The sequence below is a fragment of the Megachile rotundata genome, chromosome 16 (assembly GCF_050947335.1).
Source record: "Megachile rotundata isolate GNS110a chromosome 16, iyMegRotu1, whole genome shotgun sequence".
In the NCBI taxonomy this organism is placed as follows: domain Eukaryota; kingdom Metazoa; phylum Arthropoda; class Insecta; order Hymenoptera; family Megachilidae; genus Megachile; species Megachile rotundata.
This window is the reverse complement of record NC_134998.1, coordinates 13224082-13247782: the sequence shown is the minus strand read 5'-3', so window position 1 is coordinate 13247782 and position 23701 is coordinate 13224082. Positions and strand designations below refer to the sequence as shown.

The following is a 23701-nucleotide window of genomic DNA, read 5'->3' as shown; positions in this document are numbered from 1 at the left end:
ATGTGCGCCCGGGACCTCTCTTCTTGTCCCCTTTCCAACTTTTAAAGTAATTATTTCGCGCCGATCGAGCCACTCTCTCCTTTTTATTTCGGCGCGCACCGACGGCTTACGCGTCGATCCGTTCGTTGCCTGCTTTCTAACAAGTCGAGGGGTTTTCGAAAAAAATTGGACATTCGAGATTGGTCTCTTTTCACCCGGGAATTGGTTTTAAGCGACTTGAACGGTTGGAAAGGTAATTAATGCTCGTAATAAAGGTCTCACGGAAGACGGCGAAAACACCGTCGACTGCTTCTTAAAGGAGTCGACAGTCTCTTTAAAAAAATGTTAATTGAATTCGGTCCGTTTACGTCGTTGGATACGTTGAACTCGTTTCAAAGAATTTCTTCGGTGGCTCGTCAAAGCCCGGACGGAACAGAAGCTCTCTTTCCCTACCCTCTCCCGCGATCGTTCTGTTTCTAGTTTCTAGTACTTCGCGAAAGAAAAATGTCTCCGAAATCGAAAGTATCCGGTCACGACGTAGCAAAGCTCGACTCACTTACGAATAGTCCGCGTCGAGATAACTCTTTTTCCTACGTCCTCGCTAAGGGTGTAAAGCGTTGCCCGCGACACGGTCTTGATGCAAATTTTCCTGAAAGGAACTCGATTACGCGTTCGAGATTGCAGTCGCTACCCTTTCTGCTTTCCTTCAATTATTTACTCCGAAAATTGATTCGCTCTTAGTCGCCGGCAAGAATCGAGGATCTCAGAAACGTAAACGAATCACGGTCCGCGTAATTAAACAGCGCGTGCGACGTCCTCGAAAAATTTTCGCCGGTTACCGGACAACGCGGCCATCGTGAAAAAAAAGGAGAGGACGCGAGATAACGAGCGAATCAAGAGGAACGCGTTAATTAGCCGCGTTTACTCCGGCGTCCGATAAAATTCGATCTCTTAATTGGTCGATCGAACCACGGAGCGAGATACGCAATGACCACTTTAAATATTCCGAAGCCATCGGAACGCCAATCCGCGTAGAGTTTCGGAATCGATCATCGAATACGCCGGGGAATCCTGGGACGCGAGCACGTCGACGCCTGAAACTCGAGCTAACGAGAACGTTCTGTTTTTTCTTCCTTCTCGCCGGCAACTTGAAGCGAGTCGGTAAACTTGGAGCCGATTTTCGGAAGATTCGAGACGCGAACACGTTATCGGTTGGTTCGCTATCGATCGGAGAAACGTCCGAAACATCGGACGTCGCGTAGTTCCGTGGGAAGGAAGGAAGGAAGGAAGGGTCTTGGAATCGAAGCGTGCCGAATCGGGAACGACGATCGGTAGCTGGAATCGATTCGTTCGCCGGGTCAAAGAGGGTTATTTGCACGATTAGAGTCCGAGGGTAAGCCCGCGGTGGAAGAGAAGGGCGAATCCTGAAATCCAAGCTGTTCGCGAAGGGTAAACGCGCTTATTCTGCTCGAAAGGGGCGACGCGTGGAAATAAATCTAACGGGGTCGAAGCGGCGATGATATCTAGCTTCCCCGAAGGCGTCGTTCCATTAACCGATATATCGCGCGAGCTCGTTTCTTTCGCGAACCGTTCGCGATAAACTTGTTTCTTCCCTGAATACCAAACGTCGCGCCGTTTCCTCTCGAAACGTCGCACGTACGCGAGTTCGCGACCACGACTTTATCGACACGAAAGAGAGAGAGAGAGGGGAATCGTAACGGTGGCCCGACGTTAATTAGTACTCCCCTTTAGCCGGTTGTCTTCCATACAAATTAGCCGCTCGCGAAGACGAATTTATGTTTTCGTCCAGCCGTATAATTTTGACGAAATTAGTTAGCGGCAACTCGTTTTTTCTTTCGCGTCGTCAGAATTCCGTGAACGTTGGCGTCGCCGCGATTCGCAATTTTCAGCGAGACGAATGCATAGAAAATTGCACGCCTACCGGGCACGTCCGTTTCGCGATCCACCCTCGCGATAAATTTGCCGCGCGATGCTTTCATCGACGCGCGACGCCGCGAAACGCGATGGATATTTAAACGAATTAGGTGGCCGCGTTCTCGATCGAAACGAAAATGAACCGCTTCGAGGAATGGAATTATTAATAACGAATTCACCGCGAGCTCGATTACCTTCGAAGATCTGGTAGAAACGGCGTTATCTCGATCGGACGCTTCACGCGATTCGCTCGATTTACGTGGTTGGAATCGAACGGAAAGCTTTCAGCCTCGGAGACGAAGAAAAACCGTCTCGCGTGTTTTCGACAGAGACGAGACCCTTTTTCCCGGGCCAAAAATCGGCCAAAAGTTCACGTATTAAAAGTACCTACAAGGCCAATAAATTAGAACTGGCGCTCTGCCATTTCAATCTCGCGGATCTTGCTCGAGACAAGAACGCCGAAAACTCTTCCACGAGCCATCATTTTGTCGGCGAGGGCCGACTTGATTAATTGCGCCACGCGGATCGATTGATTTCGCGTTGGACTTTTTTCTACGTCGAGAGATTAAAGAAGCGAGCGATTCGCGAACAGCGAGAGTCCGCGACACCGAAACGACGCTATTTCCCGTGAACGGGAACACGAACGTTTGTTCCGGTGAAATTGTATTTTCCGACACGAGAAGAAGGAACGCGATATTCGTGCGGGGCTGGAGAGCCGGGCAAGGTTACCGCGTTCGGAACGTACGGCTCGGCAAGGAATTCTCCATCGGAAAAGAATGCTTTAAAGGCGAGCTTTGTCCCGGTTTTGTCCCAGCGAGTTACGTTGCACCGCGAATTGTACCGAAATTACGGTTGCCCCCAACCCTACGCGCGTCGTACCGCGACGAACGTTCTCGGAGGGTGCCAAGGACGTCTAAGGTAGGGGTTCGGGACCACTCGAAATTATTCCCGCTATTCGCGTTCTCGACCCTCTTTCTCTTTTGCCCTTCGCCGAAACAACCTCCGCTTTACCGGCCGCTTTATCGCGTTGCTCGACGCGTGTGTCCCGTAACAGCCCCTTCGCGACGTCGCGTTTCAGCCTCCGACGATTTCGACCGCCTCGGGCAAATCGCTGTTAGACGGAAAACGCTCCTTTCGAAGCGGCTCCTTTTTTTCTTTTTCCTCTCCGCTATCGATCTCGCGAACGGCGTAACGCGCCACGACAGAAATTCGATCGATTCGAGCGTACCGCTCGATAGAGGCGGAAGGTTAAAGCTTTCGTTCTCCGTAGCTCGACGAGTTCGCTTTACTAACACTCGTTAATATCGCGGAAATTAATTGGAATTCGAAAAGTGGGTCTCGAGCTCGTTACTTCTTTCCTTTCCCCGCTTTTGATCGCCTCTGGAAATTAATATCGAGATTTCTCTCGGCAGTTTTTCTTCCGCGGCGAAATCTCGCATAATTTCAATTTAATTAGAGAGAAGGCGTAAATTTTTTTCTTTCTTTCGCGAAAGAGAAAGAGGCAGGCGGCCGGGGGGTGGTCGTCGAACGGATCGCTTTCAGGAGCGACGATCGATTTTAATTCGCGTTTTCGTTGATACGTTTAAATCGGGTCTCGCGGCACGTAGGTACGCGTGTCAGTGCTCCCGTGACCCATCTCGTTCCTCGATGACGTCATTGCTCGCTGGCGTAAACCTATGACGAATATGGCGGGCTCGGGAAACGGGAGTGGCAGGGATCTTTTAACCCGCCACTTCGGGACGAAACGTCATCGGACGGGGAGCGACGAGGAGAACCGAGTAGAAAGGGAGGGTGGCAGGGAGGTCGGAAGGGAGGGTGAGAGCAACGAATTTACATCGCGTCGATCGTTTGATCGCCTCGGCTCTCGGCTGGCGGCCGGTTCCGCCACGAGAAATTAATTGCAAATTTTACGCTGGCTGCTTTTAAAGGACACCGCGGAAGCGAGATTTCACGGCGAATCGTTTCGAGAAATTGACGCGCTTTCACTCCCCTCCGCCTTTCGAATCGAATTTCAAGGAAATCGGCCCGCTGAAAAGTAACTTCCGGTAATTAAAACGGGCTCGGAAGTACGCTCGACGCTGCAAAGCCGACCGAACAAATCCGATTTCACGGATCGTCGGATCACCGAGCGTTTCGGAAATTTTCGCTTCGGCTTCCGATATCAATTTATCTTCGCTTTCTTTTTTTTTTTCGTCGAAACATCTCCGCGAGCGCGGAATGCTAAAGCCTCGTCGAACGGGAGAAAATATCCCGTGACGCGGCAACGATAACGGGCTGCATAGACGCGTAATTAATCGCGTCGATTAATCGATTGAATCTTGATTGATTCAGTCTACCGAGGCAAATATAGCTACGAATCGGTGTATCGCGTTGCGTTTATGACGGCTGGCCGGTCGGTGACGCAAACTTAATTACGCGTAACAGCGCGACCGAATGACGCCCCAACGCGGAAAAATGAATCGCGCACGCGACGGAATTGCCCGTCTCCCTCGAGCCACGACTCGATGGAAGTCTTAATCTCCGCATAACGCTTTAGGCGCGAAATTTTCATCGGCTCGCTCGAAATCGCTCGTCCGGAACGATTCGATTCGCGTTACGCGATCTTCGCGAGAAGATAACGATACGATTATTCGTTCGGCGAAGAGCGCGTGCACGCTTCGCGATCTCGCGTGGACGCGCCGCGGCCATGCATCATCGGGGAAAATCGATACGCGATAACGGAGCAATAATTTTGTCCGTGCAAAACATAGATTCGTGCGCGCGGGTTTACGCACACCGACGACGACCATTCTCACGGCATGCAAAGTACGTGGGTGACGTTACGCGATCAGCTTACGAATAATGCAGCTTTTCGAACGGAACCGAATTTCCTAATGTCCCGTGTAGAGACAGGTTCTGGCTTCGAAAGAGTTTTGCGCGAAGATTTTCCGCACTCGTTTGGCCGAGTTTAGCGAGAACTTTTGCCCTCGCGTCAGCGAGAATAACGAACGACAGAGGTTTCGCGCCTCGAGATCGGATAACGATCGCCGGGCGAAAATTCTCGGCGGTCCGCAACAGGCAATCGTGCGTAACCGGAACGCGCCATGCCAGGACCGCGAACGATTAACGACCGCGGGACAGGGATGAGGATTTACGAGAACGAGCCGGGAAAAGACGAGGGCTAGCGAGCGAGGGAGGCGGCTGAAACGGGCACGCAACGACGATGCACGAAATTACAGGATCGCGTGCCGGAGAGCATAAATCAGAAAGGAAGTGGCCCGGAGGCGAGATATCCCAGGACATCGAGAAATCGCTGATCGAGCACGGTTGATCGTGCGCCGACCGTGTTCCTCGTCGACCGGGAAAAAAATGCGCTCGAACAAATAATTGGTCGACGAGATATCGCGCAACGTCGCGTTCGAAACGGAACGAGAAAGGCGAAATTGCATCGCGCAGAAACGATTAGGTGCGTAAAGACGAGAAAAGACGAACTGGTGGTAGGTCGTTAACGGATCGACAACGGGGTAATAAAAAAGGGGGATACGAGTAGACGAACAAACGGATAGGCAAACAGGCAGGCAGGCAAGTAGGCGAGCGGGTAGATAGGCAAGCAAATAGGCAGGCAAGCAGGCAGGCAGGCAAGCAAGCAGGCGTTACCTCGCTTGGACGTGCTGTCGGCGCTGCTAATAAATCCAGGTACGGCAATCACGAGAACAAAGAGTCCACAGTGTAGCCAAAACATGTTTACGTCTTAACAACATTGTTTAATTCCATTTTACATGACGCTCGTAAAACACTACGATGGCGGTGGTGCTCATGTCGCGCATTATCAGCGATACTACCTGGTCGCCGGTCGGATCATGAGTACACGACTGACTGACTGGATTACGCGGTTCGGATAGGAGCGTAGAAGCGAGCGATAAAGCGAGGTAAGAATCGAGGAGCTGGCCAAGTCCGGTGTGTAAAGGTGAAACTGAACCGAGGAAGCAACGTAATCGAAATCGAGGAAGAGAAAACGGGATGCTGGCCGAGAGAATCGGAAGCAAAAAGAGATGGGAGAACGATGATGGGAAAAAAGCAGGAGCAAGAGGAGAGTAAGAAGAGAATATCTGTGTGTGTGTCTGTGTAATAGTAAGAGATAGAGAAAGAGAGAGAGAGAGAGAGAGAGAGTGAGAGAGAGAGAGAGAGCGAGGAGATGCAGAGCGAAAGAGAGAATACGTGGAGGAGAGGAGAGAGTAAGAAGGCTCGCGGCGATAGGAGGACAAACCGGCACCGACGGTATAGAACGAACGACGGGTCCTCCTAGAACATCGCGAATCTCTCGGTACACTGGACGACACGCGATAATGCACCACGCTAGCGCACTACTTCCGCGATCTGGTCCGGTACGACGAAGGATACCCCCTACTCGCGCGCGCCCAGAGAGAGTGAAGGTCCCGGTCTCGAATCACGCCTCGGCTGCCATCTTCTACCTACGCCGGGAGTCTGGAGTATGAAAATATTCTCTGCTGCCTCCTCCAACCCCCTCCTCGTTTCTCGCCTGGCCACCCCACCCCTGACCAGCTTTCCACCTAACCCCTCTACAAGCTCTAGCCTCCTATCCCACCCTTAGCTTCTACACCCGTTTCGTTCACCCGCGCCGTACACCCGCGCAGAGCCACCACCAGCTTGGGACCACCTCTTATCGATTCCTGCGCCATTTCCCGTCATTCCTGTCAAATCAATAACGCGGTGGCGGCGACGCCGGTGGTGCTGCTAGCGGTGGTGGTGTTGCTGCTGCCGTTGGTGGTGGTGGTGGTGGTGGCGGCGGTGGTGGTGGTGGCGGTGGTGGCGATGGTGATGGTGGTGGTGGCGATGGTGGTGGTGGTGGCAGCGGCGACGACGACGACGACGACGACGACGACGTCGACGACGTCGACGGTGGTGAAACCGGTACCGGTGCCGATTCCGGTGACAACGCCAGCCACGGATCAGGTGCCGATACAGAGACGCGAATCCCCGGACGAACGAAACGGACCGGCTACGGCCACGTTCTCTCTCCCTGGTCGCGATCACCCTTTTCCACCGCCACGATCACGAACCACCGCCGTCCGAAAGATAGGGACACTGCCCGCTTCACCCGTATCCCTGCCACCGCTGGACGCCCGGACGTTGGCTTCGCTCGCTCGCGTACGCTCCTGACTCCAACCTCGAATGTTAGCCCCTGTCCCTTTTCCCGTTCGCTCGAATCACCCTCGAGACGCCTACGATACCGTAGGGCCAAGAGTACCGATGTATCGATCTCGAGCGGAAAAAAGAACGTCGAAAGAAAAGGGGAGAGCACGCGTCGGATGCTCCGGCAAAAGTTTCGAACGCGGACCGAGATCGTCGCCGTGGAAAACTGAAGGGTGAAGCGGCTTATTCCTGCTTTTTAGAGGCCGCGCGCACACGCGCCGTCACTGTTCCGCTCGTCTCTCTAACGAAATTTCGTCGGCCCTTATTCGTTAGTTTCCCGCGCCGCGACCGACGATCAGCCTACGCGTTTTTTGCTCGTCGATCGGACGAAATATCGCTTCTCGAAGTGGCTCTCTTTCTTGCCCGGAGGATCGTCCGTTGCTCGAAACTCGCGCAACGAGATCTCCCGTACATTTTCAGGGCAAACGCGTACGATAATTGGCTCGAATATTCTCTCGTCGAGGGAACCGGCGAAACGTAAAAAATCTGCTCCCGTTAAATTTCCTATTGACGCTCGATTCGTTTGACTTTTCCCTTTGCTCTCGTTTGCTCTTTTTTTCGGCGAAACTTTTTACTTGGTCGCTACTGTTTTGTAAAACCGTCGCGTTTACCGTGTCGACTCTCGCGAATCCGCGATTCGTAATTCCGCGGTACTCTCGTGTTTTACCGGAGCTATTTATTATTCTCGTACGCGTTTCCGTAACTTTTCCCCGCCTCTCTCGCAAGAGTTTGGCAACGCACCGACGCGACGTATACCTCGGATATAAATGCACGGTCGACGATGTGAACCGTATCGCGTTGTTCGAAGAATAAGCAGTCGCGACGATCTAAATACGCGGAGGTACGCGTGAATGACTCTTTCACGAGACTCGAACGCGACTCGCGTACCTGGCGATCCGCGATCTCGGCCACGAGCGTTCTTTCTTCGTCCCGTGCAGTTTCTCTTCGAGCCAGCCAAACGTCGAGCCAACTCGCACGAGCGTACGCTAAAGGGAGAATTTCGGATCTCGTTAAACTCGCTCGATGACGCCTGTCCGTTTCCTTTATCGCGAATTTTCACTGGCGAACTCGAGAGACGGCGATAATCGTTTCTTTTTTTGTCCGAGCCCGTGTTCGGTCGAGAGGGTAAACGGTTCCCTGCACGGAACACGCCGCAAAAAGTCAGACTTTGATGAAAAATGGTAGCGGCACGAGAGGCCGACGAATTATCATTTCTGAAAGTCGGAGTCGGAATCGGGCAGGAAATTAAAACACGAGAATTCTGCCGTTTTCGCAGCCGCGCGTCGGAAAAAAGAAAGGGACGCCGCGTACTAATTATCAAACACCGAAGAAAAAAGGTTCGTCCCGTGGAAAGTTGCGCGACGATTTCGACCGCACCGGCCCGTTCGAAATTACCGACGAAATACGTATAATCGTTTCGGGTAGTCGGTGAAATTTTTTCCGAAACGCGGCAAACGTTCTCGATCGAACGCGTCTCCTTGGAGAAAACTCGTCGAACAAAGGTAATTAAATCCGACGCTCTAATTCACGAGTTCTTCCCCCGTTCCGGCTATCCATCAACCGAGCAGAAAATGAAATTTGTACGAAAACGAGGGAACGTACAATTTGCAAAGTTCAGCAAAGGGTTGAAAGTTCGGGTAGATAGTAACGGGAGAACGGTCGCTTCACGACGCTAACGTTCCCGGAGCGATCTTGGCGAAAACGGTTGAGCGATCGTCCCCCGATCGTGGCGTCGAATCGACCGTTTCGAGACAGGAAATTAATTTTGCAACGACGCGCGTGTACCTCGAACGGGGAAACGCGTCTCGAATCGCTTCTCGTTGATCCGATAAGGCGTAAAGCGGCGAAGAAACGTCGTCGGGGGCTCGAGAGTAATTGGCGAGGTCGCGCGTCAGGTAACACCGGCTCGCGCGCGTTATTATAAATTATGAGAAGGAGAGTGCCGATGCGAGCGGTGAGCCCGCGAACCGCGAGTAGCCTAGTTGCATCTTCGCGGTCAACGATCTTCTGACGCAGTGCGGATGCTTAAAAATTTCTTCTTCCGATTTTCGCCTGCGGCTACGTACGTCGACGGATAGACTCTCCCCTTCGTAACCGGATAGTTTCCGTCGTTCGAGGCGAGGAATTCTCGATATCGTCGTCGACGTCGACGGACAACCGTCGCGTCCGGCCGATATCGGAAGCGTCTTTGATCGAGAAGGGAGAGAAGTTTGAACGCGACGCGTGCCGGCGAACGCGATAAATCGCGACCGCGCTCGTTATTTCGAAGACCGCGTAACTTCGCGACGCGACGGTCAGCGCGCTCTCTTTTCTCCTTCCTTATTCCGTGCCAGCGCGGAAAGTTTCGCCGAATCTTCCCGGTACTTCGTCATCTGTTCCGCGCCATTTCCTTTATTTGTTCTCTCGCGCTGCATCCACGCGAAATTCACCGACAACTTTCGACGATTAACTTTTTTCGGACGAATAAACGGAGAGACGGGAAAGGAAGAGCGGCGGGGGCGACAGGGCCAAGCTTCGCGTATCGATAGGTCGACGGGACGCGTCGCGTCGCGCAAAAATAAACGGCATTATTAGCCAGCTGCGCCAAACTCGTCGCCCGTTTCGACGGACTTTACGGTCGGTCGCGCGAACTCGCTTTTCCGGTTCTGTTTTTCCTTCCGTTTCGATACTCGTCATTCTCGACTTTTATTCCCTTATTTTTCTCCGCGAATCTTCTTCGCTCGGATCGTTCCGCGCCGAAGATCGCGCTCGTTCGAGAACTCGAGAAGTTCGTTTCGTTGATCCGGATAAAGGACCTAGCACGGTTAAGTCGTACTCGAATTATCTCGAGTGCGCGTAATAAATATTGATGGAATTCGAGCGTGTTCGGTCGGATAGCGCGAGCGACGCAACGAGCGAGCGGTGGATCTCGCTAGAAGCGGGAAAGAGTAGAGAAGCCGTAGTTGAGCCTTATCCAGCCACTTTCTCGTGGACGATAATGGGCTCGTTTCGCCCGGCTAAAATCTTAGGCTGCAATCAATTTGCTCGAAAGTGGTGTACGTGCGCGATTCAGCGAGATAACCGGCGCTTCTTAGTCGGGCCGGCTTTCTCGAGAGCGTAGATGGAAGGGACACACCTTCGAGGCTAAGTTTTCTGAAAATGACTGACGGCGGATTATCAGATCGTCGACGGTTTCCCTCGTAAATTATTAAGACTCGTCGAGTCGACGTCTGCGTTCTACCGTGTTCGTGTTCGCCCTTCCGTGTTGCTATCCTCTCTCTTCTCCGCTCCTCTCCTCTCCTCTCCTCTCCTCTCCTCTTATCTCTGCTACATCGAACCAGAAACAAATATTGACGTCTCGAGTTACCCCCTTTGTCGCTGTCACGACCCGTTTATTTATCAGCAATTTGGGAATTAACGGAGTAAACAAATGTCCAGGGGTAGCTACGACTTCCCGTTCCGCGATCGTTTTTCCCCTGTTCGTGGGGCGCGAACTCGTTCGCACCCGATGATGAAATCGTCGACGATCGGGCGGCGGGGACGCTACCGGACCAACTTGCTCGAAACCGAGACAAAGTTTACCGACACCGAGATTCGTCGTTCCCCGTCACGGCAAATTCGTGTTTATCAACGCGTGCCGACGAGTTTGGTTAAAGGGTGGAATCGGTTTAGTAGTAGGGGAGCGCGTGCCTGTAATAAAGCCGTTCCCGACAAACTCCGCCAGGACTAAAAACGACCCGTCCCCGACTAGTGGTCGCTCCAAAAGGGTTCTCTCTCGGCCGAGTTCAGGGCCAACGGAATTTCGCCACGACCGCAAATCGCTTTAACGTTTCCTCCGTGAGCGACTAATCGACCGCAAAATTCGCTAAATGTCCCAACGTTCGCGTATCGATGCGGACTCGTCGACGCTCGATGAAATTCGATTCGCGAGAAGGCCGCGTTCCTCGAACGAACAACGACGAGGAAAAAGTTTCTCGTTTTACAAAGGAAAGAAACTTTTGGCCAGCTGCACGGACGCCAGTCAAAGGGGAAGAAAGTTTTTCTCTCGATACCGGCCACGGGTCAAAAGGTTCCTCGACCGGCGTGGTTGGCCCGTCGATCAAATCGAACCTTTAGCCTTTCCTCGGCGTCGCCGACGCCGTCACCGAGGCCGTCACCGACGCGACTCTTACGTCGCGTTATAATTACCATCGCGGTAATAGCTACGTCAGTTAGGGGACGCGTAAATGCTATTTTACGCTCGAGTTATAATTTCCGATTACCAACGTTAACGCCGCTTCTGTTCGACGAGGCGGGCCGAGGCGTAGTTTCCGCCGAGAGGCGTAAGAAGACGCTCGACGGAAGGAATTTCGTAACGTCGTTAATTAACGCGACTCGAAGCGACGAGCGAGACTCGAATACGCGATCGCCAGACTTCGAACTATCGCCGCGCGGATCTCCTTCTCGACGAAACTGCTCTTCGCCTTTCCGAGAACGAGCGAAAACGGAGGATTTTCCACGAAAGCCGTATCGAACGATCGATGCTTACCGCGCGCATCGCTGACGTCACAAATTCGCTCGCATCGCGAACCTACTCCACCGAATCGTTCCGTAATTAAAATACATTTCGCCGATTCGAGGCTGCGCACCGCGTTCCCGGCGTGTCGCGACCCTGCCGCGGAACAACCATTTATCCGAAGAAAAATTGCCCCGTCTCGACGCCGTCTCCTAGAATGTCCGGCAATCCTTTCGTGTCGGATGCCGTCCCTTTTCACCCGGCTCGAGCCCCTTATCCTTGCAAGGTCCCCGAACCTCGGTCGAGTCATCCTCGAAAAACGCGTGAAACGCGATGGACGCGACGCGAAGGCGAACCGAACGACGAGCTCGATGAAACAGGAAGAACGTTGTCGCGGAACAGCTTGGATCAATACCCCGCCTGTTGCGAGATTATACCTTTTGCTTTCCGTATTTACGGCCGCTAAGGAGACCGGATAAAAATATCCTTCTCGCGACTTGCTCGACGGCGGACGGAAAAGATGGTCGAGTTTGTCAGCTTTCTAATAACAACTTTTAGCGCATCGTAACCGCGCGTAGCTGCCGCAGAGTTAAGAGCCACGAGTCGTTTTCTTAATCTGTTCTTCGTCCAACGTGATTAAAGACGCGGGAAAATTGCTCTCGGGAAGATAAGAACGGACAATACGAACCAAATATCAATCTTCCTTTGAGACTCGCGTTCCGTATTAAAAAGAAAAAAAAAAAGAAAAACGTTTCAGTCCGATGAAACCACTGACCGCGTTTCTTCGATTACGTTCCATTCGATGAAACGTTTGAAAATTGTTGGAGAAAATGCGTTCGCGGAAATTTACGATCGCGCTATAGAATCGTCGGAAGCGAGAACGAAAAGGCCTACATAGCGTTCTTCTTTCTTACACACGGTAAATACAGCTTATTCCTAGCCCGGAATAGCTTTAGCGGTTTTATTTCGAGAAGCAATCGCGATCGTAGTCGTCGAGATTTCGTACCGATATCGCCGACGTTGCAAATCTCTGGAACGCGTATGGGAACGAACAGGGATCAGTGCGAAACGTTCTCCCTGTCCTGTTGAACGTGGGTTTTCTTCGTGAACATATCTCTCCTGTATGCATGTATATGATTCTTTATTATTTACATTCTTGCTCGTTGGCGCATCATTCGTCAAACTGATTTGGACACTCGCTCGCTGACACTTGTGTTTATCATTAATACGTTTTGCGGTGTACGCGTGTTCCGTGTGTGTGTGTGTGTGTACGCGTGCGTGCGCACGCTCGCGTTTACGTATGTGTGTGTGTGTGTATATATATATATATTTATTTATGTTTGTATTTATATAATTGTTTATATTTCTTCGGTACGTATGTATATATTTATATGTAGTACTCCGTAACGTGATAAAACGTCGTTAAAAAAGTCAGTACATCGTTCGTAATGCTTAAAAAACCTTAACACGCGCTACATCGTTTTATGTTTCGTTTCGACAGTGCACGGTAGGATCGCGGATCGTGATTAATTCCCCCTTTGCCCTTTACGCATCGTATCTGTCGCGTATTCGGCGTTCGCGCGGCCCGATACGCGCAAACTCGGCACTGATCGCGCGACGGAAGACTCGTTCTTCGCTATTTTCCTAATCCCACCCCCGCCCTTTCGTTTTTTCCCAGCCCGTCACGCGCGAATCTTTCGCATCGATCGACCGATCGGTGCAATGATCGACGAGATTTAAACACGCTACGCAACAAGAGACGCCGACTCTCCCTCTCGCTCTTTCACGCTTACTTACACATTCTTTCTCTTTCTCTATTTGTCTCCGGTTAGTTTCCTCCGTAGCGCGGCCACGCGGATACACAGAGGTAATCGTAATGCGAGGTTACTGATTCTGTGTCTCGGTACTCTCTTTGTCTCGAGGAGCGGTCGCGAGTCGAAACATCGACGGCTCGAGAAACGATTTCGATCCGTTGTTCGCCGTTTCGCGTTCTTTGATCGGACAAAGAGGAGACCAGAACGCGTCTCGTGTCGCGTTACAGGATTTTGGGAAAAAGGCTACGCGAACGAACATCGGAGGCCATACTTATCGTCGATGAGGTGCGTATCTGCGCGTACCAAAAACAACAGTTACAACTTATAACAATCCTTTTTATTCCTTTTTATTTTTCATTTTTTTTTCCTTTTTTCTTTCGTTATCGTTATTAGTAATAGTATCAGGATTTATTATTTATTCATTATTCTGGTTAGTGTTTCATCTTTGTTTCGTTCGTTTATTTAATCCGTTCGTTTAGTCGCTTTGAATTATTCGTTCGGTTACCGATCGGTATTTAAAGTGGCACTACGATACGAAACGAAGGTGTGTGAACGTCTCTGCGGCGGAAGATACCGTGTCGCGTTAAATTCGTAAAATTACACGGGCAACGCGGTCCGTTTCGTGAAATCGGTAAAAAAAGAAGAAAAAGAAGGAAGAACATCGGTCGGTACGAGAAGAAAACTATCTCTCTCTCTCTCTTTCGCTCTCTCGAATTTAACCGGTGTCGGTCGTGCACGCATTCGTACTCGTACGGATCGCAGGATACGCAGAGGCGCTCGTCTTCCGTTCCGTTCTCCTCGTACGGTCGAGTTCTCCCTAATCCACGCGAGAAACGTAACGCGCGAGGAAAAATCGACGATAAAACGAGAGGTATACGCGTCCGTAACGAAACGGCTTTCGATCGCGAAAGCAAACGAAACGAAACGAATCGAATCGCGTCGAACCGTTGTTCTTTCGCGCGACGCGCGTTCCTTTTATCCTATTTTCTTTCTTTTCGCCACGTTGATTCTCGTCTCGAGCACCGAGTCCTCTCTACGGAGCGATAATTTCTGTATATATTTATATGTATACGTTTTATATGTATATTTTATACGTTATGTATAAAGTGTGGTTTTGTTTTGCACGACGTTATCCCTACGTACGACGTTAATCGAATAGTTGTCGTCGTGATCTCACGTTCGCGGTGTCAAATATACTTACAATAGAAATATATTAAAATTGCAAAGTTTCACGGAGTACGCCGGATATTTAGTTCGCGGCGCGGCTAATTTCTCTTATGTATCGGTATCACTTATCGTAGCGTATCCGCTAACGTTAAATCCTGAATGAGGTCCTCCGTAATTCGCTCTCCACCGTACCTGCGCGTACGTACGCGAGCACGTACGTACGCGCGCGTCGTACAGCGAGAGTCGGGCAATCGGATTACATGATTCTTCTGTTTACGGATCGGCGAGGAACAACAACCTTTTCTTTGCTTTTTGCTCCGAATTACCACCGTTCGAACGGGCCTCGATCCTTGATTTATCCCCTAGGATTTCTTGGAAGAAACGGTACACGCGCCACGGCGTTTTAAAAAGGAAAACGAGAATCCTTTCGGTAACGAAGGAATGCCCGACTCCGACGTCTCTCGCGATCGTCTTCCTGTTCTCCAGAGAGGTTGTCGTCTCCGGCGCCGTGCGCGCAGCTTCGTCAGGAACGACGTTTTGGCAGTTGGCGATCTCGCGCTCGATGCCTCGTCGGAACCGATCGACATCCTTCCGATTTTCTCTTGGAGATCTCGCGAGACGAGTTCGATCGGTTCGAGGCACGAGAACGCGACGGGATCGCGAGCGGAACGGCGCGAACGACGATCGCTCCTCTTCGTTTTTCTCTCTCTCGCGCTCTCTATCGCTCTCTCTCTCTCTCTCTCTCGTTCGCTCTCGTTCTCTCTGTTTCTCATTTCTCTTTTTTTTTTGTTTGTTTTAGATAGGGCAGTGTCGTGGACGGTTACGGAATCAATGTCCGTAATCCCAAAAACGTTTCCTACAAGTATACATACTATTTAATAAGTACATATTTCAACAACCGTCTTTAGAACTAAGTTAAGGTATCGTATGATTTGTTGTTTTTTTTTTTTTGGCTTTTATTATGATGCGTTCTTTCGTTTTATTATGAAAACATTTTGAAAAAAAATCACGTTTCACCGCTCGTTTACCGTCTTCCCGACCTTTCCCGATATCCCCGTCGCCGCCGGAACTGGAACGTCCCCTCGAATCTTCCCGTCCCCTGCTCTGTCGGCCCCCTTCGACCCCTTTCTCCGTTCGTTCGCGAATCGTCTCGAAGCCCCCCTCCCTCCCCGCGCAGCTCGATACATACTATATTAATAATAACCATTAATAGGTATATAATCTGTCTATCTATCTATCTATCTAACTATCTATCTAGTAAAACAGCATCGTATTAAAGTCTATCCTCCTCCTCCTCCTCGTTATCCTCGTTATTCTCTTCGGACTCCTCCTTGTAACCGGGATGCTCCGAGATGGCGTAGAAGTTCCCGTTGTAGATGACCCCTAGCTCCCGCAACACGTCTCCCCGGATGATCGCCTTGATCGTCCAGTTGTAACACTCCTCGCTCTCGCTCTCGCGATCGAGCCGTTCCACGTCGAGGATCTTGGAGCTGAGCCGTTCGAGGATGATGCCGATGTCCTTGATGCTTAGGTGTTTCTGATCTACCGTGAGCTGATCGATGAGCAGTAAAAATTTCTCCGAGGTCACGATCTCGTCCTCCATGATCGTGTTCTCGGTCTCGGACTCGGAGCTGTCGTGCTCCTGATTATGATTGTGATGATGATGCAGATGAAAACCGGCGGTCGAGTTGCCGGCGACTCGCGAGCTCGACTCCTCGTCCGCGGTGTCGCAGAATCGCACGTGACCCTTGCTCAGACCCGCTCGTTTCGTCCCGTCCGACAACGAGGACGGCGGCTGAGGCGACGAGGTCTGAGTCTGCTGCTGTTGCTGCGGCTGTTGCTGTTGCTGCTGCTGCTGCTGTTGTTGCTGCTGCTGCTGCGACTGATGCGGATGATGGTGCTGTTGCTGATACTGTTGATGTTGCGCGTCCTGAATCGGCGAAGTAGCCACCGATTTGTGCACCGCGATCCTACGACCCTCCTCGTGCAGGGCGCAGCAATGGAAGTCGCATTCCCCGCTCGGGCCGCCGTCGGCTCCGTTCACCGGGCTCCCGTTCCTCGCCACCGGTTGATGAATGTGATTCGAACACTCGGGCGTGTGGATATGAATGGTCGTGCCGTCGAACGAGTTGGTACCCTGCTTCACCAGCCTGGCCGGGATTCCGTGCGGCTGCGGCGGCTGCTGCTGCTGTCGTTACCACGCGACCGGTTTTAAACGATTGTGTCTAGATCGAGGATTCGAGGGTTTCGAGGCTACTACGAACGCGATGCTTCGTTCGAGGCTTCCGGGCTCGAATCGTGCCACCTTAACGGCGTCTCGGATCTCCACTGGACCTGACAGTGGCGCTCGGTGTCTCCTGCGCCATCGAAATCGACTCGTTACCCGGAAACCTCGCGTGAATCGTTGCTACAGAGTGAAAAGAAGTTGAAAGTATAAACGGTAACGGAACGAAAGAGCAACGAAAGCGAACGGAACGAAGATAAAGAAAATACGCGGAAACGAAAGTGAAAGAAATAAACGGAAAAACGAGAGAAAAAGGAAGGAGCGAACGCTTTCGTACCATGTCGTCATGATTTATCACAGTGATTTGGGGGCTGGCGTAGCGACTGGGACCGATCTCGCCCGCCAGGTGTCCCGATTTCGGTCCGTAGTTCAGCTTGTCCAGACTAGTCTGAATGACCAGCGACGGCCTCTGGCTACCGCTCAGATCGGTTTTCTTTGTCGGCGAATACTTGGAGCTCTGCGCGTCTGGCACCTTCTGCTGTTGCTGCACCTGCGACGACGCGGACGAACGCTGGTCCCAGTGCAGCACCACCGTGACCCGTCCCTTATTGTCCATGATTTTCCACGACGGCGTTTCATCGTGCAGCTCCAGGGCGTGAATCGTCTCGCAAACTATTTTCGGAATGGCTGAAATCGCTGCAAACGGTGAACGCATCGATTACTCGCGGTGTCCGCCCATGCGTTTGCCTACTCTACTCGTTAGGTCGTTTCTCGCGGAAACGAATCTGTCTCTTCACGAATCCGCTAACAGCCTATCGTCGTCGCTCGACGCCCGATATCGATGTCGTAAATATTTGATCGACGCGTCGCCTTTGTCGCCTTTAGACACCTTTGACCTATAATTTCCGCGTTAAGCTCGCGCGCGACAAACGATTCGCGTCGATTCGCAACGAGTCCAAGGTACTCTCGTTTTCTCGTCGTAAAAATATCTCGACAGCGTCGTCGTCCTTGAACGAGACGTCACGCGAGGACGTTTCTCTCGTCGAATCGACGCGATTCGTTTCGCTCATCCGATTTGCCTACATTCCCTCGCGAAGCTCCACCTATTTTTCTACTCTCGCTATCGTTCCGCTACCGACTACTAATTTCTGGAGCAGGCCAATCCGCTCGAAGCGCTAGATAGATACCGGCGCGTATGATGTCGACCCCCGTTGGAAACCAACGTTCACCATGCCGCAGCAACAGCAGGATCGTGTTGTTCGCTAGGGTCTTGAAGTATTCGCCGTCCTCGACCTGAGTGCCGTCCGATTCCAACACTAGAGACACATTCTCGTTCTGTGGCACGCCCAATTTCTCTTTGCCTGCGGAGAAAAATACGCGCGATCAGAAAAGTTCGTCGGAAAATCGAGCGAGTCGAGTTCGAGCCTCGAATTACGCCGAATTCTTCTACGAACTCGAAACGCTCCGTACGGTCGACGATGCGATACCGTCCCGATTCTACTCGATGCGAATAAATGTTCCGCTTATAAAAAAAAGAAAGAAGGATATCGTTACCGTCGACTGCGATTTCGGAGGGCACGTTTCTTACCCCGGTGTATCAGTTCCTCGAAATTGCTAACGACCAGTCCCTTTCTTACGTTACGCCAGCTGTCCCATATCTTAAAAGGTCTCTTGCTCCGTAACTCCTGCACAAAAATGAAACGATGCAATTTCTCGTCGTCGCGTCCCTTCGCGCGGCCGCTACTCTACGACTTAATCTACTTACGTTTCCTTCGCCTACCTACGGTTATTCGGGAAAATGTTTCGGAGCTCGGTCGAAGGGATTCGGGATAACGAACGAAAATTCCGAGAGGAAGGAACGGTGGAGCGCGGACAACAGTTTCGAACGAGACGTAATTGCGTGTAAATAAAATGGTAAAACCTTCGAGTTACCGTGGAAAATGCTTATCGCCTAGATGTTAAGTGGAGTGTCCGTGCCGGGTCAACGGGAAAGTAATTTACCCTACGTGTTTTATGCGCGATAACTAAGTAGAACAGACTATAAACAAAGCCTATCGCGCGCGCCTCCGCCGAGAAATTATTATCGAACATCCATACATCCTTGCACCGGTCTCTCGGGCCAGCTCGGTTTTTTTTCTTCGCGCTTTCGTTATTCCTTGCCGAGGTAATAGAGGAACGCGTAAAAGTAGGACGTACAGGACCAAAAACAGTATCCCGAGTCCGACAGCGTGCGCGATCGAAAGACGCGCTCGGGAGATCGCGGATCGCTTTGAAAAATCTCGGCATCTCGTCGCGTCGGAGAGGAGCAGGAATTCTTGGAAGGAATCGGATCCCGCTAAACACCGAAGAAGCTGCGCGATGGTATCCGTAGCGTTCGCTGCGCCAGCCGGAGAGGGCAACGATTACTCGATTATCGGGGTTAAGGGGTCTCTGGATCGGGCTACGGGGACTCGCAAACGATATTAGAATAATGCGAGGCAAAGAGGAATATTATGTTTGGGTTGTCCCTAGTTTTCGACAGGGAGGCGCAAAGCGAACGGGGCGCAGACGCAGGCGCAACTTATGGTCGAAAACACTGACCTGATTCAATCATTTTCGGGTAACCGATCAAAAAACAGGAAAAACGTAAAGACGGAGAATCAAAGACTAAAGTTGGAGGGTTGGGAGGAGATAAGCGAAGGAACGAGAGGAGGAAAGAAAGAAACGGAGGGTAGAAACAGAGTTTGATCCGGCAGCGAGACGATACGCGTCTTTTACCGTTCGGCGTTTCTCGTCCCGCAACGGGACGGGATCGCGCTTCCGATGCAGCTTCCAACAGAGAGGCCGATCCGGGTAAACGATGCCGCGAATCCGCCGATCGTTCGGCACCCGATTCGAGCTTCCACCGAATCCCGAAGGATTCCCCGCTCGGATTGAACGCATAACCTAAAAAGGGGGTTGGCGAAACCGCGACACCGCGGCCTCCCTCGCGAGTACCTCGACTCCGGGACGAACGACGAACCTCCGAACGAAACGAGATGCTCTTCGAGAAGCGTATGCGGCACTTTCGAGCGCGAATCCGTGCGTGCGTACGCGTGAATACGCGTCGCGGATGCGACCGACACGGCGTTCCGACATCGATGCTGCACTCGCGGGCAAACCGACACGACTCCCGGTGTAAGGGTTGCTGCTCGAGCGAACGATGAACGCGCCGAACAACGGGTACGGAGAAACGCGAAATATCGGGAAAGGACGGAAAAGGAAGATCGCGCCAGGGGCAGGGGCGGTCGGTGCGTTTCGGGACAACCGATTCGACGAGCTCGCGAACGGACGGACGCGTTCGGGAATAAGAAAGCAAAGAATGCGTACCTCTCTTGCCATTACGTCATATCCCTGCAGGTAAGGGACCGTCCCAGCAAGCACTTATTCAGAAGGAACCAGTAAAGAAGCTGCACGTCGCATTATCGCGGCGACGGGATGCTCTCGTGCGCTACTGTCCGCCCACCCTTGCTCGCGCGCTCTCTCGCTCCCTCTCTCTCTCTCTCTCTCTCACGCTCTCTCTCTCTCTCCCTCTCTCTATCTCTGCCTCTCCCCCTCCTTCTCCCTCTCTTTCTGTTCGTTGGCCCGTTTCTCTCCGTTTCTCCCCGTTTCTCTCGCTTCCGCGAGTCTCTTCTTTCGTTTCCGAGCCGCTTCCTCCTCCTCCTCGATTCGCTTCTCTCGCGATCCTCTCGCGATCCTCTCGCGATCCTCTCGTGGACCGGTCACCGAAACGCCTCGCGATGCGACACCGTGCCTCTCTCTTTTTCTCTCTTTCTCCCTCGCCCACCCTTTCTACCCCTCGATCTATCTTGATCCGCCTCTCTTTATCTTTCACTTTCTCTCCCTCTCTCGCTCTCTCTCTCTCCCTCTCGCTCTCCTTCCCTTTCTCTCCCCCGTTTCTCCGTTTCCGAGTCGTTCTCCGGATTTCCGCACCGTATCAGGCCCGTGTCGGCGTGGTGATTCGCGCGAGCTCGTATCAACGCGCGGGCCGAACGCGAGCGACCACCTCGCGAGAACACCTCATTCTAGCTCCGCTCTCGCCGTACAATTACCCGATCTAAGATTTCACTAGCGCATATGGGGGCAAATTGTAACAGTGGCTTCCTCCCAGCGGTTACTGCGGCGACTCCTAGTTTTAGATCGATTCTCTCTCGGTGTACGTACGGACACCCTCGCCCTCACCCTCGCCCGAGCCCTCACCCTCGCCCTCGGCCTCTCCTTCTCCCGACGAGAGTTCGCCCGCAACAACCTCGCCCCACGCGCGTCTCTCTCTTCCGACTGACGACCACTGCCTCCTCGTACGGGCCACGATCTTCGCACTGGTTATCCGCTTCCAGAGTTCCCGACTTCCTCCCAGACGGTGCTGCCCGCAACCCGACACCGAACCCTTTGCTCAAGACCCTCTAGCGACCCTCCTCGGTAAAGCCACCGATCTGATTTACCCCTGCTCCGTCGATTCTTCTTCCCTTCCGACCAAACCCACCCTCCGAAGCGCGTTCGATTCGCCGCCGAGCGCGTCCAGGACTGCTGCTGAACCTCCTCTCGACAAGCGACTAAATATTAACGAACGTATACCGATCTTGAACGATGTAATTTTATACTTTCGAACACGCTACAGCGATAGCGAAGCAGAAATCAGTCCGCCGCATGCTTGTATCGTCAAAAATAATACTCTACCTACGACCGATTAAGCCGCGATAACTTCAACGACGTTAAATATACAGAAACGTAGCTTCAAAGTATCGTCAATCTGTTAAATGTCGTGTCTTTAATGTGGAAATAAAATATATCGATGATTTGGAAGCGTTTCAAACGCCTCGTTCTTACGTACGCTTTTTCAAATTCAAATTCGCGCGCGCTTTTCCGGCAATCGTACCGCTAAAGCGATCTAAACTACGCGAAAAGAAAAATGCATTTTTCTCAAAAATTACAGACTTTCCTAGACATCTGCGATATGTGAAATGCTCTGCTATGCGTAAGAAACAATAATAATACGATATGAAGACACTGGATGCTTTAATAAAGGAAATAAAAAAAATAGCCGATTCATGGACCAAAAAACTGCCAGCCACCTAGCGGCGAAAGTTGGAACTAACGAAATAGAAAATTGCGATTTTCTCGAAAACTAGGCATTTTCTCGAAATTCTAACAAGTACAAAATGCTTGTAATTCCTCAAGGAACCCATACAAATCGATTTTAAGTCGCTGGAAGCCATAATAAAGAAAATGAAAAAAATAGCATTTTATGGACCTAAAAAACATCAGCCATCTAGCGGTGAACGGCGGAACTAATTGGAACTAAATATCGAGTACAATTTTTGCAAAAAAAATCATTTTCTCGCGCTTATAACGCTTGCAGGACATTTGTAATGCGTTCTGAATGTATCATTCAGTCGTATAATGTCTATTTAGTTGAAAAATTCCATGTTTTATAAAGCTATCCTATTTAAAATTTTGTTCGATTAGTTCCACTTTTCACCGCTAGATGGCTGAGGTTTTTTAGGTCCATAAAATGCTATTTTTTTCATTTTCTTTATTAAGGCTTCCAGCGACTTAAAATCGATTTGTATGGGTTCCTTGAGGAATTACAAGCATTTTGTACTTGTCAGAATTTCGAAAAAGTGCCTAGTTTTCGAGAAAATCGCAATTTTCAATTTCGTTAGTTCCAACTTTCACCGCTAGGTGGCTACCATTTTTGAGGTCCATAAAATGCTATTTTTTAAAACTTCTTTAATAACGCTCTCAGCGACTTAAAATCGATTTATATGGGTTCCTCGAGGAATTATAAGCATTTTGTACTTGTTAGAATTTCGAAAAAGTGCCTAGTTTTCGAGAAAATCGCAATTTTCTGTTTCGTTAGTTCCAACTTTCACCGCTAGGTGGCTGGCAATTTTTTGGTCCATAAAATGCTATTTTTTTAAACTTTTTTAATAACGCTCTCAGCGACTTAAAATCGATTTATATGGGTTCCTTGAGGAATTACAAGCATTTTGTACTTGTCAGAATTTCGAAAAAGTGCCTAGTTTTCGAGAAAATCGCAATTTTCTATTTCGTTAGTTCCAACTTTCACCGCTAGGTGGCTGGCAATTTTTTGGTCCATGAATCGGCTATTTTTTTTATTTTCTTTATTAATGCATTCAGCAGCTCAAAATCGTATTATTATTGTTCCCTAGCCACAAAAAAAACATTTCACACGTGGCGAAACTTCGAAAAAATCCTTAATTTCCACAAAAATCGCATTTTTCTTTTCGAGCTCCAGCGCTAGTGACATTAGCGGTACCATTTTCGAAACAAGCGCGCGTAAATTCGAACTTTGAAGACCATGCGAGGCCACAGCTATCGAAGTACTTTAAAAATATTAAAAAAAAAACATAAATTATTAAAAATGATGTTGTATATGTACGTATAACGTTAGAACGATGTTAATTACAGCTCTGGAACCGTGTTGCCTTGTCGTTTTTAGTCGTGTTTATTACTCACGATGGAGCATCGTTGCTTATTTTGTAAATACGTTACCTTGGTGTTGTCCTGGAGACCGTAAATGCGTCGAAACATAACGAGCGAAAAACTATGAAAGTTTCAGCACAATCCTCTTCGCTTACGGCGTCGTGCCCCTTTCTCGTTCGTTCATGATTAATATTAAACACCCACAAGCACGCGGCAAGCCACCTCCAAGTGGATCCAACGTGGTGCAAGATGCGGGATTTAAACTTAAACAAATCGACAAAGATACGATTCAAGCGGAAAAAGCAGACTGCAATCAGAATTTCGTAGATTCCACCTCGTGCTCGTTCGAACAGCTCTGCAACATGATCAACGATCTGGAAAAGAACATCGTCGACGAGTTCCCGGACGTCGATCATCGTCTTCAGGTAGCATAACTTTGCTCGATCGCGT

General features: G+C 50.7%; 3 protein-coding genes across 26 annotated transcripts in view; 1 reads left to right on the top strand and 2 right to left on the bottom strand.

Moving 5' to 3' along the window:
- mmd (disintegrin and metalloproteinase domain-containing protein mind-meld) overlaps window positions 1-6955 on the bottom strand; it is a 39486-nt gene extending 32531 nt beyond the window's left edge. For 7 of the 19 annotated variants that reach the window (XM_076540820.1, XM_076540836.1, XM_076540831.1 and 4 more), the window contains exon 1: window positions 5551-6388. In XM_076540820.1, the coding sequence (XP_076396935.1) occupies window positions 5551-5635 (85 nt within the window). In that variant the 5' untranslated portion in view covers window positions 5636-6388. Of the gene's footprint in view, window positions 1-5550; window positions 6392-6571 lie in introns of those variants that run through there. The other 12 variants (XM_076540830.1, XM_076540837.1, XM_076540829.1 and 9 more) reach the window with 7 other exon arrangements.
- Window positions 1-23701, top strand: part of dila (centrosomal protein dilatory) — a 59957-nt gene that overhangs the window by 33316 nt on the left and 2940 nt on the right. The window contains exon 3 of one of the 3 annotated variants that reach the window (XM_076540848.1): window positions 23459-23676. The exons of 1 other annotated variant lie outside the window; for it this stretch is intronic. In XM_076540848.1, the coding sequence (XP_076396963.1) occupies window positions 23459-23676 (218 nt within the window). Of the gene's footprint in view, window positions 1-23458; window positions 23677-23701 lie in introns of those variants that run through there. One more of the 3 variants, XM_076540850.1, reaches the window with a different exon arrangement.
- Drep2 (DNA fragmentation factor-related protein 2) lies at window positions 12706-21277 on the bottom strand. Of its 4 annotated transcripts, none has more exons than XM_076540857.1 (5): window positions 20135-21277; window positions 18375-18471; window positions 17974-18147; window positions 17124-17482; window positions 12706-16747 (listed from the first exon to the last, which is right to left on the bottom strand). In XM_076540857.1, exons 1-5 carry the CDS (start codon window positions 20144-20146, stop codon window positions 15836-15838), a joined length of 1554 nt encoding a protein of 517 aa, XP_076396972.1. In that variant the 5' UTR covers window positions 20147-21277; the 3' UTR covers window positions 12706-15835. The 4 variants fall into 4 exon arrangements, with proteins under 4 accessions (XP_076396972.1, XP_076396971.1, XP_076396970.1 ...); XM_076540856.1 differs by having other exon boundaries at window positions 12706-16750; window positions 20135-21269; XM_076540855.1 differs by lacking the exon at window positions 20135-21277 and adding an exon at window positions 19544-20123.

Excerpts from the sequence above, each read along its gene's own strand:
- Drep2 (XM_076540854.1), bottom strand. The coding sequence starts at position 19,708 with ATGCGTTCAATCCGAGCGGGGAATCCTTCGGGATTCGGTGGAAGCTCG. Across the intron at positions 18,148-18,374 it reads CGAGGAACTGATACACCGGG|GCAAAGAGAAATTGGGCGTG; the intron begins GTAAGAAACGTG and ends TTTTCTCCGCAG. Across the intron at positions 16,751-17,123 it reads TGATAAATCATGACGACATG|CAGCAGCAGCCGCCGCAGCC; the intron begins GTACGAAAGCGT and ends TGGTAACGACAG.